This window comes from Musa acuminata, chromosome BXJ1-1 (genome assembly GCF_036884655.1).
Source record: "Musa acuminata AAA Group cultivar baxijiao chromosome BXJ1-1, Cavendish_Baxijiao_AAA, whole genome shotgun sequence".
In the NCBI taxonomy this organism is placed as follows: domain Eukaryota; kingdom Viridiplantae; phylum Streptophyta; class Magnoliopsida; order Zingiberales; family Musaceae; genus Musa; species Musa acuminata.
The window spans coordinates 18,832,435-18,847,858 of NC_088327.1; the positions used below are offsets into that span (position 1 = coordinate 18,832,435).

At 39.7% G+C, this 15,424-nt stretch overlaps 1 protein-coding gene across 1 annotated transcript in view; it reads left to right on the forward strand.

Annotated features, from left to right (window-relative positions):
- LOC103998626 (pentatricopeptide repeat-containing protein At4g04790, mitochondrial) overlaps positions 1-15,424 on the forward strand; it is a 62,522-nt gene that overhangs the window by 43,682 nt on the left and 3,416 nt on the right. Inside the window, exons 11-14 of the mRNA XM_009420157.3 lie at positions 3,724-3,828; positions 11,302-11,466; positions 11,584-11,711; positions 11,795-11,864. Of these exons, the coding sequence (XP_009418432.2) occupies positions 3,724-3,828; positions 11,302-11,466; positions 11,584-11,711; positions 11,795-11,864 (468 nt within the window). The remainder of the gene's footprint in view (positions 1-3,723; positions 3,829-11,301; positions 11,467-11,583; positions 11,712-11,794; positions 11,865-15,424) is intronic.

The window sequence follows — 15,424 nt, forward strand, 5'->3', positions numbered from 1 at the left end:
CTCCTCTGCATGGCGTGAACCCTACTTTCATTTATATTCTTTTCTTTGGTACATGTTTGATCATCATTATTTTTGCTTTTCAAGGTTCTTGGGGCCGATTTGACATTGCTGGAGCCAAGGTAGATAGATGAGAAGAAATCGACTCCTCATGTTTGATTGGAGACAAACTTCTCATCTATAAGAGTAGATGTGTGTGTGTGTGTGTGTGTGTGTGAGAGAGAGAGAGAGAGAGAGAGAGAGAGATCTATCTCATATGTCATTTACAATTCCACTGAAAATATTTTTTTTTAAATATTTCATTTAATTGAAATAATCTGGGATGTTTTACTTTGCTCCTCTGTCACGACCTTAGCTGGAATTGCCTAAGGCGTGAGGCACCCTTGCGGCCAAAGACGCGAACTTAGCTTGCGTTGCCTAAGTCGCGAGTCACCCTTGTGGCAAAGACGCGAACTTAGCTTGCGTTGCCTAAGTCGCGCTTCGCCCTTGCGATCTTGCTCCGCAAGGATCAGCCCACTTTGTAACCTCTCGCAGGTCCCGAAGGACCTGTAAAAGAGAAAGAAGTTAGTTCGAAAGAACGAGCAACGGACAAGTCCCGAAGTCTCGCGAAAAGGGAAGCTTTACAAGCAATTCGACGAACACCTTGTGTGCACAAGAGAAAAGAGGGAGAGGGAGAAAAACAAGGCTTTCAAGGATGAACGAACAGCTGCAAGCCCACAAACAGCCGCTCACCTGGTCCCGGGCGCAAAACCAAGTTCCCGTAAAGGTCACGTGCGAACTTGCGAAAGAGTGTTCAACGCCCGGTATATAACCGAAGCCCCATCCAGCCATGTGCCACCCGGGGGGTTCCTGGGGTCTGAGATGGCTGACATTTTGGTGAGCGGAGGCAGCTCTCCGCTCACCTCCCGCGGCACGCGAAAACGGAGCTGTTTTGGGCTGTTTTGGGGTTGTTTTGCTCGGTTCGGTGAGCGGTCGCTTTGCAACGCTGCAGCTTGTTCGAACTTACATATTTACAAGCAAAATGACCCAAAACCATGAGAAAACATGCTGTCAAGCAGCTGTACATGCGGGTGGGAGCGACGAACGGTTCGTTGAACAGAGTTGTTGCTGGTGCGCGACGACCGTTCGTGACACCTCGGCAACCAGTTTAGTTGTAGGTTGTTATTCAATAACGAGTATAATTGAGCACTATTTACTCTTTAGCAACCTACATGCGCCTAGTCCTTTGAGTTCGGTTGCTTATTGGTTTGTGAATTACAAGCTTAATTGTTGGAAGGATACTAGTATGTTGATGGACTTGATGTTGACATTTTCAGTTTAATATTCAAATTGTTTGTAATATATGACATTGATATGTTAGGGAATGATTGTGTGTGATGGATGCAATAATGATTTTCCCCAAAGTGAAATTTCCAAGCATAAGTTTGAAGACATGCAACTGCACTGTCTAGCTTTCTTTATGTGAACTCAAAATGGGGTTTGAGATTCTTTTTAAGATATCAATGGACAGGTGTCTTATTTCTCATCGTAAAATTTAAGCGGATGACAGCACCTTAGTTTAACCTGATGAAATTATTCTATCAGTTTCTGGGAGAAAACTGAGCGATAATTCATAATGCATTCTGCTGTTAGGTCCACTTGATAATTCTATTGTTAGTGTGTGTGTGCAAGAGAGAAACCATAGTTATCATAACTGAACCAGGAGCAACCCAGTCAAGCATTGGGTTACTGGCCGATCCAGTGGGTCAATTGGTCGGACCATATGTTTAATTTAATAATATTTTAGATTATATTAAATACTTTTAAATTATATATAATAAAAATCTAAAATATTGAGACTAATTAAAAACTATATAAAAAAAGAGGAAAACGATAATATCAACCAACATTATGAACATAAACATTTGTGCTAATTATCGTGGTTCCCACTTTTTCCGGTCTGACCACCCTGGTTCGGTCCAGTTCTGATTACTATGAGAAAAACTATTGCAGGCTTCGAGGAGAATAAGACTGCAGTGATGCTATTGGAAAAAAGGGTAAAGGAGAGTTAAAAAGAGACAACTTTCATGACAGAGTTCTAAGCAGGAACTAAGAGAACATACTGTAATGATGAGTCCAGAGATCCTTCTAATTGTTTTTTGTTATAATTCATTGTCTTTTATGTCTATGCATTTCAATGTCAATTGCTGCATCTAGTTGAAGTAGTCTTCATCAGTTATCTCTATTAATGTTTGTCCTTCTATAATTCTCTTAAAAACATTGTTTTCCTTTTTGTTGTCTAGATTTCTTGCTGATTTAGCTTTTTGGAAGTTAAAGTAGAATCTAGAGATTGTTGGGGAAAACCAAAAGACATTATTCATATAAGCTTATGTTTGGAGCATGGGATTCAATTTTGCCTATTGGACATCAGTCCAACCTTGGACCAGTACAGGTCCTATATGTGCTGGCATACTGGCTGATGCATACTAGCTGATGGTATGTCAGTACACACCACTGTACAAAAAAACCAAAAAATTGGCTAGAAAAAAAAAACCTAATTTAGGGTTCTTTCTCATATTTTATTTGTAAATAAAATCAATAGTAAGACTGTTGTACCACTCAAACCTGTACGAAAAGGGCTGTGGTACATCCTGGTCTCTCGTTTCGGGTGGTTGGTACAACTCATGGAAAAAAACATAAAACAGTGATTCATGAGCCCTCTTCTTGCTGCTGCTGCCATTCTTGAGCCCTCTTCTTGTGACACCACTGTTGTCATCTGCGAGCCTTCTCACCGTTGTCCTTCTTTTCCTCCTCTTCTCATCCTTCTCTTCTTCCTTTTTCTTCCTTCTCCTTCAGTACTTCCTCCTCCATTGCCTTCCCTTATTGCTTCTTCTTTCTCCTTCATCCTTTTCCTCCACCATCTCCTCTTTCTTACTCTTCCTTTTTCCTCCTCCACTGTGCCACCTTCTTCTGCTTCTTCATCTTCAAAACACTGGTGTGTACCAGCATAGGGTGTCAGTGTACTGGTACCAACCAGTACATACCAGTCGAGCCAGTAATGGTACGAGACTAAAAATCTTCTTGAGCAAATAGCCCTCCCCTAGATTTTCTTAAATGATTTTGGAAGAATTTGTGAAAGATTAAGGAGAGATTTAGAAGGGAAGTAAAGAAGAAAATAAAGTGAGTGAGAGAGTCGGTTTAAAGCTACCAAAGAGACCCATCTGGCTGAGGTCAGTAATGTGCATGCCTACTGCCAGAACAGGCATTGTAAGTCTGTTTGGTCAGGGTCACTATTGGATATGTTTACTGCCTGTACGGACCTGTTATCAGGCCTGTAATGGACAGTAAGTCCAGTTTACAGGGGTTACCAAGCTGTAACCCCTGTATTGGACCTAGTACAAGCATTGTAAGTCTGTTTGGTCAGGTCACTATTGGATATGTTTACTGCCTGTACGGACCTGTTATCAGGCCTGTAATGGACAGTAAGTCCAGTTTACAGGGGTTACCAAGCTGTAACCCCTGTATTGGACCTAAACCACCTGGTTGGCCTGTACTGAACAGGTAAGTCCAATTTATATTCGTCTATAATATGTTTTCATCATGATTCTGAAGATTTATTGAATCTTTTTTTTTTCCAAAAATTCATTTGTTTATGATGGTTCCATTATGATGTTTACCATAAATTATTGTTGTTCACTCATGATATTCTGCTAAAGCCTAATATAGTGAGCTTTGAACTGTATGCAGTATCGTGATGAAATGCGCCACTCTGGAATTGAATTTACTAAGTATGTTTATATGGCCCTCATAAATGCTTATGCAAAATTTGGAAACTTTGAAATGGCAAAACAGGTAATCCATTCAGATATGTGCACAATTTTCTTGTTGTTTTAATTGTGGCTAATTTTATGATTTTCTTAACATTGCTATCCAAATCATGTTCTCTATAAGTAGAGAGTACTGTTTTTTTGCATTCATGATATCATTTGAGAGTAACTATTGCTCAAATCCTTGGGTTAAGCTACCACCTATTGACAATAACTTTCCTTGAAATACTTTGTTTTACAAAGTGTTTAAATCAAGGTTGTCAAACTCACGATATGGGCCTTAAGATCACACAATCTTACAGCCCAGGTCAAGCTTGGCAAGTTGAGCTGGTCTTCGAAGGTAAATCTAATGGGATCGAACCCACTCGCGAGTCGACTCGATAAAATCCCTAGCTCATTTCTCTACTATTTAATTGCAGTCATGTTCCTAATGATGTGATTCCATCATTCATATATAAGACGTTCGGAAGTGTGAGGCTTTCATTCTCGAGAATTGAGCCTTGAGCTAAGATGAAAATTTGTAGTTTTGATTTATATGTTTTTTTAATTGATTTATATGAATTTTATCTCATCTAAAATCTTCTATTTTTTAATCCATAACTATTATATTTTAGAAAAAGAATATTTTCTTTGCTCATTTGTGCTTTCATCCAATGCCATATTGGTATCTGAGTACTTGTTCCATGTGTAATACATCAGCTTGTCATCATATATGATTCCTTTGTAATCATGTGTTGGTTGTTTTTAATAAGTCATGTTAGAAATTGTTAGTAGGCACATTCATGATTGAGATCAATTATTGAAAATTAAAATTCTTGTATTTTAGCAAGTTTACCATGCTTAGAATCTCCTTATCCTTTGTTAGTTTATGACCAGATTATCCCTTATTTACTTAATTGTCTCTATTAGTCCTATACCTGATGGTGTGATAATATAATTTACATGTTCCATTCATTCAAATTTTGTTCTTCCTACACATATGCAAAAGGTTGCTTTAAAGCCACTGCTTTTTTTGTGCATCTCAATAGAACCAACTAAAACAATAATTGAAATGCTATTTTAAGATGGAAGAATCCAAGTGCATTTTAGGTATTGTAATACATAATGTAGCATGAGCTTATTAGTTTCTTGGTCTTTACCTCATTTCACAAGGAATGGTCAAATTGGAACGTACCAACCACATTGGTAAATTCTGAAGGTTCGAAGAGTAATAAAGAGAAAAGGAAGGGACATATGGCCATAGAGGAAGAAAAGAAAGGAGGAAGGAAGAAGAGGATGCAGTGGAAGATGGAAGAAAAGAAAGCAAGAAGAGAAAGCGGTGGAGGAAGAGGAGAAGACGAGGAAGCATACCCAAGGTCGAAGGTCAACGGATGACAATGAGGAGATGTAGGTGATAGTGAGAAGAGCGGAGGTTTCATGGTGGCGGACGACAACTAGGATCTATGGAGAAGAGGGCTAATTTTAACCTTTTAAATTTTTTTAATTACGACTCGAGCACCACAAATAGGGGCTTTTGGGTCGTCCATGTACTGGTTCATGCCTAGACTTGTACATATTACCTAGGACGTACTAGTCCAAGCAAAATGGAGTTCCATATTATTGACTTTCATTTGAGGCAATCAACTTAAAGTGGGATACATAATCCATACTTTTCAACAGAATAAATCATTCTACTACATATTGTTTGCACTGATTGCAAAGGGAAAATGATATGGCTGTAAATTAAACCACAATTTCAACTAAGACTAAACCACGGGGCAGTAAACAAGTAAATTGTCTTAGATGGCTGAACTTCCACTCTGAATTATTCGACTGCATGTGATCTAGCTTTGGCGTCAAATTTTTTTTCCTTATGATGCACATACTATTGAGAGTCTACAACCCAAAGAATTTAATTTCAGGGGACCCATACTAGTCTATTGATATGTGTCCAATCCATGCTATGGGTGAGGCAAGGAGGAAAAGACAATGCGCAAGTCTAGGAATGACGGGCTGTCACGGACTTAGCTGGTTTTGCCTAAGTCGTGCGACACCCTTTCATGTCTGTCTGTAAAAGATCAGCCTCCCCGAAACCTCTTATGGTCCCTTAAGGACCTATAAAAGATAAAACGGGTTAGAGAAAGTGTTTAAATCAAGATCCACAAGCGCAACCATTTCAGCAAATACTTGATAGGCAATGCAAATTGCAAACATGGACTTCGTAAACTTTAAATGATTATACAACAAAGGGTCTAAGATGGTCCACCACAAACCAAAGTCCCCATAAATGCCCACATGACACAACTTGTGTTTACAAACCTAAAATAGCCATTAAAGCCAACCAAAATGGGGTTGTTAAGTCTACTGTCAACCCTCTGCATATTGTGTAAAGCATGAACAAAATCAAAAGACACGAACATACATGAGCATTACATCAAACACCCTATTTACAGCTTTATCCGTGATATTCTCCCCCACTTATTCCTTCGACGTCCTCGTTGAAGTCTTTGCGGATGCTACATCTCGCATTTGCTGAATCTTCAATCTTCTGCTCTAGCTGCAATGTGTCTCTTGGTTCCTAGCTGCTCTCCGCCGCTATTGTTGAGTAGTTAAACTTTGATCCATTATGTTGCTTCAACTCGCTAATGACTCTTGACTCTGGTGTGGGATCAATTGAGTTATGCTGATCCTTGTTGGTTCCTACAGATCCTTCCGATTCAGAAAAAGACCTTCCTTGTTGTATGCTAGTCTCTCAAACATCTCACATCGTTTGAATTGGGTGAATGCATATTGGAGCTTTAACGAGCATCGTCTCGTAAACTTTGAAGTTTTTTGGGGTCTTTCCTCCGCAAAATTTGTCCATCGATTCTTCTTTCACTTAGTTATCACCTTTAAGTAGGTTCGCATCATTTTCGCTTTTGATTAGCATTCTGTTGAGAAATGAAACGGACAATCTACTCTCGGTAGAATTGATCATCATTGATAAGGATTTGACAGTTGTTGTCTTCCACTAAGTTTCTTCAAAGGGTCATTAAACCTATGTAGAGTTTCGTCCAATAAGAGGACTAGGGTACTCAGTTTCATCCATTCTCTTAAGAGTTGAGAAAACAAAGGTTACTTGACTTCGCTTGCCTCCTTGAGGGTTATACTCCATGCATTGAGTTGGTTACTAGCCTTCGCTTGTTCTTTGCTCACACTTCTGAAGCATTCGAAGCGTTTGCATTTCTGCATTAAGTTAGTTATCGTGATTCGCTTTCTCACTGCCATCGAACTTCTAGAATGCAAGAAGTTTTACACAAAAAGAGCAAAATTTTGCCCTGACTTAAAGCAAGTCTCCACTAGTTTTGGTCACCTTTGGGATTGTACTATCTTCTCCATCATTTCTATCGCTTACTATAAGTAGAAAAGGTACAGCACCACGTACTGCCTACTTCGTTCCTCGATAGAACACTGTTGCATCGACTCAAAGTTCTCCACTTTTGGCTACTTTGATGAAAATCTTGTTGACATCAATCTTACAAAGTTCCCTAGCCTCTACCTTTCAGCCTTATCTTGGTACTTGGAGATTGCCTTTGCATTCTTCACCTCAGTCCCTTTCATGACCAAGCGCTCTCCCTCTGTGAGAGCAAGTGATCAATGATTCCACGGAAGTCTCGCCTCTGGGGCCCTAGTATCCATCACCTCGCATTTGCGCCCCTTGCTTCACGATCGGTAGATTAGCCTCTATAGCATTGTGGCACTCCTTTGAGTCCACTTCTATTCTAGCCGACGCTTGTTTTTGGGTAGTTAAGTCCCTCTGGACTCGTAGTCGCTTTCTCGCCCCTTTCTGACTCGTGTTTCAACACCTCTATGGTCTCCAAGCATTTTCCCGTAGTCGATGGAAAGATAGACTACAACTCTCATGTATGGCCTCTACCATCATGTTGAAGGGCTCACGTTGGTTTTGTTCTTCTTAGCTTCCTTGGTTGCAATGTTCACTTACTTGGCTTGTCCTCTAACTTTTCGGACTCCCTTGAGCAAATATGAGCTTTGGAATAGTTCAACTCTCCAATCGCTCTGATCATACCTCTGTATAATAAGCTCCACCTATAAGACTCATTGGTACTTACACTCGGAATTCTCCCTCGATGGTACACAACCCCCATATGCTAATAACCAAGGCTTTCATTCGATGCAACATTCGATGCACGCACGGAAGACTCGCCTCTGTGATACCATGGCATTCACTCATTGAATCCATAACCTTTTTTGTCATCGTGTTGTTCACCGAAGTGGAGCTCCCAATAGTGCTCCCGATTATATCTCTGCATGATCTAGTCCCTCGCGAGACTTGTCCCGTGTGTGTCGCATTGCCTCGAACTATTCCATCACGATCCGCTACACCATGTCACCTCCTGGTAATATCTCCGATTGTGTTTGCTCCTTTGCAATCAACATTCGTCCACCCGCTCTCAAGTCACACCCGGACAAAGTGCAATTCTAGGACAGTCCGTCGCCTAGCAACTCTCGAAGTCCACCGACTTCACTGAAATTGATACGCCATTGTCTGGATCCTGGGCCTCTGCCCCCAGCACAATGTCCGCTACCCATCGCTTCCTTCGCCGACAACCCGAATGACTGCATTGTAGCATATTCTTCAAGAGTACCCGCCTCCACATCCTCTTGCCCTGTGCCAAGGCATTTTGACCCTAACTTCACCTCCACAGGTTGAGTTACCTCAATTCCTCCGTTAAATGCTTCACCGAGATAAAGTGCATGTGCCTCGAAGCTCCCTTCGTCTTTGGCACCATGCAGGATGAGTCGCTCCATCAGAATGAGAGACCCATAAAATGACATTATTCAGCTCTTGCCTCTGCAAGAGTTCATGTCCTTGACCTCTGTCCAAGGAAAGCTTTGTGCCTCCGCTCTATGTTTAATCTTCTATATTGACTCCCTTCATGCGGCTTGAGCACTTAACCAAGTTCCAACCAAGTTGCTCCTCCCTTCGGTTTGTATTGAGTTGATGGTAGCTCTCACGCCCACCATTCCACGAGTCAACCCTCTGTTGAATCCGATTTCTACATCGGCTCTAAGTGTGCCTTCGTCTAGTGTTGCCTTGGGTCGCTCCCTCACATGATCTTGCAATGCATCCACCAACGCATTGCCTCATGCAAGATCATGCGATGACTCCTCGTCGCTTGCTCGTTCTATTGAGCTTTGTGTTGTTGTCGTCTTGAGATACCCCCTCTCAACATTTGTGATCCGTTGCACATGATTCTCCCTCTGGAGAACTAGGACTCATCCCTCCTGGATATTTGTCCCGTTGAAGCAACTTCTCTTTTTGCATCCTTCCCTTTGGAAGTTTCGGAGATCACCATCCCCTTGGGCTACTTCGCGTTGCTGAACAAATTGCTAATTATTCAGCCCCCGCAAACGCATTTTGCTAGATCACGACTCTTCGCTAATACAACTCTCACTGCACCCCTCAAGGCCAAGCAACATGCTGAACTTGTTGCTCACTTCAGCCTCCTGCTGACATATCCTTCCCATGTCGAGAGAAAGTTTCAATGCTCCATGGCATCGAGTTTTGGTCGCCTTGAGATGGCCACAAACAGTCCATTATCCGCATACAAGCCCTTGCATAAGTACCGAATACTTCGAGTTAGCAATTCCCCGCACCTCTATGAGCTTTGGTCAACTCTTTTAATCATTAAGCAACCCATCCCACCTTACATGGTCTCATCCTTTGCTAAGCACCCCACTTGCCTTTGTGTGCTACGCGTTCCTCCCAACTCGCTTGTCCTCGTGATGCCTCTCGCATGAAGGGTTGGTCATTCCTCTTAATGTCATCTCAGATGTTCGCTCCTCTGAGCAACTCCTTTCCCTACACCTATGCTCATTCCCCCAAACGATCACGCGTGCTGGCTGCCCTCAACATAGCCCCACTAGGTCTATCACATTTGCATGTCAAGTGTTTTTAAGTGTACTCATTTCGTCCTGATACCATTTATCACGTTCTTAGCTTGTTTTGCCTAAGCCGTGCGACACCCGTGCATATTCGTCCGTAAAGGGTCAGCCTCCGCAAAATCTCTTATGATGCCTTAAAGACCTACAAAAGAGAAAACGGGCTAGAGAAACTGTTTAACCCTGGATTCACAAACAATCATTTCAGCAAACACTTGATAGGCAATGCAAATTACAAACATGGGCTTCGCAAGCTCTAAATGGTTGCGTAACAAAGGATCTAAGATGGTCCCCCACAAACCAAAGTCTCCACAAGTGCCCACATGACACATCCTGCATTTACAAGCCTAAAATGACCACCAAAGCCAACCAAAATTGGGCTATCAAGCCTACTGCCGACCCTTTACATGTTGTGCAAAGTATGAACAAAACCGAAAGACACGAACATACATGAGCATTATATTAAACACCTCGTTTACAGCTTTGTCCGTGACAAAGTAGTGGCAAGCGATGGGTGAGGGGTGGACCTACAGTGCGACGAGCGTCTTTTGAGTCACCTAACTAGACTGCCAAAAAGATGCAGTTTACATGTAGGTCGTTGCAAACCGGTTCAAGCAGTTTTCCATGCTACAATCTTGGGTGTCCAAATTTTGTTTCCTAATGTTCTCTTTTTCCACTTATATTCTATTTTCTTTTCTTTTTTAATAAAATCAAGTCACAATCTGAACTGCCTTCTCTCTCTACCCTTGCTATTGTAGTTTGAGCCCTAGTTAATTCTGTCATAGATGATAGAGTGAACAGGCAAATGATGTCATGCAAGGCAGCTGAAAACCCTAGTATGCACCATGTTTGTCCTATATTCCTCTTTTCTCCTCTACAGACAAAACTAAGAGATTTTTAATGAATAAGTAGAACTAAAACTGAATTTATCAAGTGCAATTTGGTAATGCCAAGAGAAGTTGGTGGCTGAATTAAGGTTGTCAGTTGTCAGTGACGGTATTTTTATTCTTTTGAAAAGTTGGGGCTCTATTTGGGTATCATGGAATAGGGTGTGCGATCCCGAAGAAGCCCAAAACTTGGTGCTTTTCCTGGAAAATTGGCCTATTTCTTTTGTGTCAATGTATCTCGTTTCTCTCCTTGCTGCATCTGGTGCTGAATTACATGTTCAGGTGTTGTTCTCCTACCATATCCATCAATACGGGTACTGAGGAAGATTTACCCCACAGCTGTATGACAACTTTTTTCTGACTTTATTTCTCAAAAAGCAAAAAAAAGGAAAAGAAAAGACATATGTATATATGTACATACATTACACATTTTAGGAACTTCTTGTAATAGGTCCAGAAGTCAAAGCCTTCATTGATGATTGATTGGGAATACTGTCTGAATACTGATAGTCTCTTTATAAATGTTCATTTGCTGGATTACTCCAACCTGATTTCAACTTGACTAAGAAAACCTTTCTTGTGATCTCATCCATCTGCTAGTTGACTTTTGTTTTTGGGATCTTGACCACTTTATATTTTTAAAGGAGTGGTAGTCATTCTAGATAAAAGTGATACATCTTCTGTTACAGGTTGTTTTGGATAAGGAGATACCAGTCAAGTACATTAACGAAATTAAAAGTGTGCTCGTGTCAGCCCTCTCATCAAATGGGCAAGTAAATGATGCACTCTGTGTTTCTGATGAAATCAAGCAAGCTGGATCCAACCTAGAGCCTAAGGCTGTTATATCCCTTATTGTAAGCACCATCGCACTGTTGTTTGTTTAAGTTATTTTTTGCTATTCTAATTTTTAATACATGTAAAATAATGAAGAAATGATATATAATTGATGTGTATTTTATCTGTTAATTCAGGAACACATCCGAGCAGAAGGAGAAATAGATAGATTGCTTCAACTACTAGGGGAGTTGAAGGATTCAAACAGTTGGTTTGATGGATGCAGTAGAGTAATCCTGTACTGCATCCAGTATAACCTTTCTAGGTATGCTGTTACTGGCTGTGTGTATCTTTTTTTAAATGATACATTTATTGCTTTTGTTCTGATGCTTTTATTTTCTCAATCAGTACTGCTATTGAGTTACTTAAGCAGCTCAAAGAGAAAGATAAATCCAGTACATATATTGTTATCGATCAGGTTTGGCTTTGAATTCTTTCTTTATTTTTCATAATTAGTACTGCTTATGAGTTTGCTGCATATTGTCACAATTTCCACATGATAAAGTACATAATTGTGACTGCATATCCTGCATGCCTATCGTCAGTGGTGTTTTAATTGGTTTTGATGAATTAATCTTGGACCAAATTGATGAACCGAATGAACCTTTTGTTTAGCAAAATTCAAATCTATAGGAGAATGAATGGGACTGGTTAACTAACTGATCATCCAGTTAACCAGTTTAATCAATCATTACACTCTCTACTGGTGCCAAGTGCCCTGATGAATTTCAAGTGGTGAGAATTTAATCACACTGATACATAGAAAGGGTTGACTTTGGCTAGTTATCTAGTATTTCTTTTACTCTTCATCATTTCTGTTGATTGTGTTATTTGACCACTCTCTTTCTCATTGATTCGTTTCCTTCTAAATTGTGCCAGTTGTGTTGCTTGATGAATCTCCCTTTCAAAAGTGGGTCAAAGTGAACCAGTATGCTCATGTTTTCATGTTTTTAAGATAATTTTCCAACAAACACATGCTATAGTGATTAAGACATAGGTTGAAGAAAATCAATTCGATGGAGATTGATTGATCGGCCTGATATGCCCTCAAATAGTGCAAAAAGAAAGGGAATGGCCATTTCAGTCTTGGCTGATTATGGGAGGACAAGAGTGGAGAAGGAGATGTGGGGAAAAGAGAAGCGAGTGGACTCATCAGCCAAGCGGCTATTTAGGAATTTGAGAATGTGGTCAAGGTAGATGGTGGGTTTTAAAAAATTCCTATAATAAAGTCTTTGGAGATTTATTATGATAGGCTTGAGAAAGAAGGGCATTCCACTAACTATGTTAATGCTATAGAAAATATGTGTGATAGTGCAGTCTCTAGTGTTAGATTATAAGGAGTGTGTCTAGTAAGTATTCTGTCAATATTGGGTTGTATCAAGGCTCAACATTAAATCCTTATTCTTTACATTTGTAACGGTTGAACTTACTAGTCGTATAGGTTCTTGATGTATTTAATATGTTGTTAATATAATTTTAGTTGATGAGAGCATGGTTCGCTTTACCAATCTATAACAGTAAACTGATCGGCCGTTGGTACGGTATGCATCGACATACCGACACACGATATAGTGGGGTATACTGACGAACTAGTATGTACCATCCATACCAAGTAGTACGCCGTAGTACGATGAACCTTGGATGAGAGTTAAAATAAAGTTATTTCTAGATTTGAGTTATTAGAGAGAAACCTTGGAAACTAAAGGTTTTAAATTAAGTAGAATGACTAAATATATATGATGCAAATTTAGTAATACTGGGAGTTGACTAAAGAGGTAGTTTAATTTGATGGATAAAAAATTTCAATAAGTAAAAGTTTGAAATATCTTAGATCAATTATTTAATAAGATGATGAGATTAAAGATGATATAGTAAATTGGATAGTTGAAGTGTAAAGAGACAAACAGAGTTTTGTGTGATCACTGAATACATTTTAGATAAAAAGAAAAAAAAATTATAAGATAGTTATAGGCTAGCAATGCTTTATGCAGTTGAATGTTGAATGGTCACAAACAACATATAAAAAAAGAGCATCATCATGATGAGAATGTGAATTTGAGAATGTGGTCAAGGCAGATTGATTTATGAAAAATTAGGTGTAGCCTTGACAGATGATAAAATAGAGAAAAATCATTTGGGATATGGTCATATTGTAAGGAGATCTATAGATGTTGTAAATCAAAGAGGTAAAACAGTTAATATCAATGGCAAGGTTTAGAATATTGTCTCGTAAGATATAGTATGAGCAATAACTATCAGTCCAATAATAGTTCACTAACTAGTACATTGATGTAAACCAAGCGATACCGACAAATGGTCGGTATGTTACGTATTGATAAGGTTTGCAATCTCAGTCTGTATCGGTATACTGACAAATGGTCGATACATTACGTACCGAGGCATATCGACAGTATGCTAGGGTACCGATAGTATGCCCAAAAAACATCGAAAATAACTCCAAAATAGAAAAAAGTTAGATTAGGTTTTTTAAGTTGAAAATAAATATAAATTTAGTATAATTTTAGCGAAAATAATCTAAATTAGGAAAGAATAGTGACATTTTTTTTTAACATTGAGGAGTAGCTTTGTAGTACATTTTGGACCATCCTTTTGTTAATATTGAATTATCTACAAAGAAATTATTTGAATTGTTATTTTTTTAAATAATCGATCGATGAATATATTTGGTTCTATCTCCAAAATGAACGATGGGACTCCACGGGTAGTGGATCAGGGTCCTTGATCATATGTATCTTTTGTATATCAATTTGATATGTTTATTGGACCCAATCTTAAAATTGATCTCACGACTTAGTATATTGATACACTGTATGCTATTGGTGCATCAATGAAGTGATGGTCGTAGTCTGATCGTCGTGAATCACATGTGTTTGAGGCGGCTCCTGAGCAAATACGATTGTGGGATGTATTGGTGCAGAGTATAGAGAATGTCAAAACTTCTACTTTCGCCATTGATTTGTTATTATGTATCATAAGTTCGATTACTGTTCTGCTGTTCGGAGAAGTATGACCAACTATCACCGTACTGTTGTTGGCCATAAGATTCTCTATGATACGATGGTTGTGAATACAATAAGCTTCGCTCTGTGTCTACGTCATGTAGGCTCTATTGCATCTGCTCAAAATCATTCACTATCTTCCCCTTCCCCTTCCCATTTCATGTCTAAATTTGACCAGTATCTTGTCGAGTTTCATGATTTGAATCTTGGGTGGCATGTGTAAAATACCTCTCCTTGGTCCATGCACCACCCTCAAATTATGTAGACGAAACCATCGACTCTCCGGCGTTGTCACTATTATCGGTTGAGGCATTGTTGTCCACATTGTTGCCATGTTTGTGGATTGAGCGGGTTTTTGAATGCGATTGAGAAAGTGTTTCGTCATCCGACTCGATTCTTTCCAACGGTGTAGCTGATGCTACTACCTTCTTCCCCTTCCCCTTTGCCTTTGCCTTTGTATATTGGGCAAACGACTGTGACGGTTTGGTGTCTCTAGTTCCTCGAGTAGTTTGACTCGATGTTGTCCGACTCCTTTCGCCATATTCTAACCGAGGGGGATCATCCTCTTATGCCTCCCAAATTTGATTCAATCCACAAATCATAATTTTGCTAAGTTTAGGAGAGTGAAAATATGAGAATGAGAGAGAGATGTGAGTAAGAATGAGTTTAAGAGTTGAAGAGATTGAGCGAGTGATATGAGTTGAAAAAAATGGGAGAAAAGGGTTTAAAAATCCTTTCCTACGGTTCAAACGATCAATTTGACCATTTGAAATAGAGCGATCTCAACCCTTGATTGATAACGATTGAAATCCGATCATTATCAATCGGTACAGGTTAGTAACAGTCGGATTTCGGCCATTACTCGTCAGCCTTTATTTTCTCAAGTCATGTTAGGCCACCTGCTACTGGTGAATTTGAATTCTGGTTTTAATTCAGGTCAGTTTCCTGAGGCTAGGTC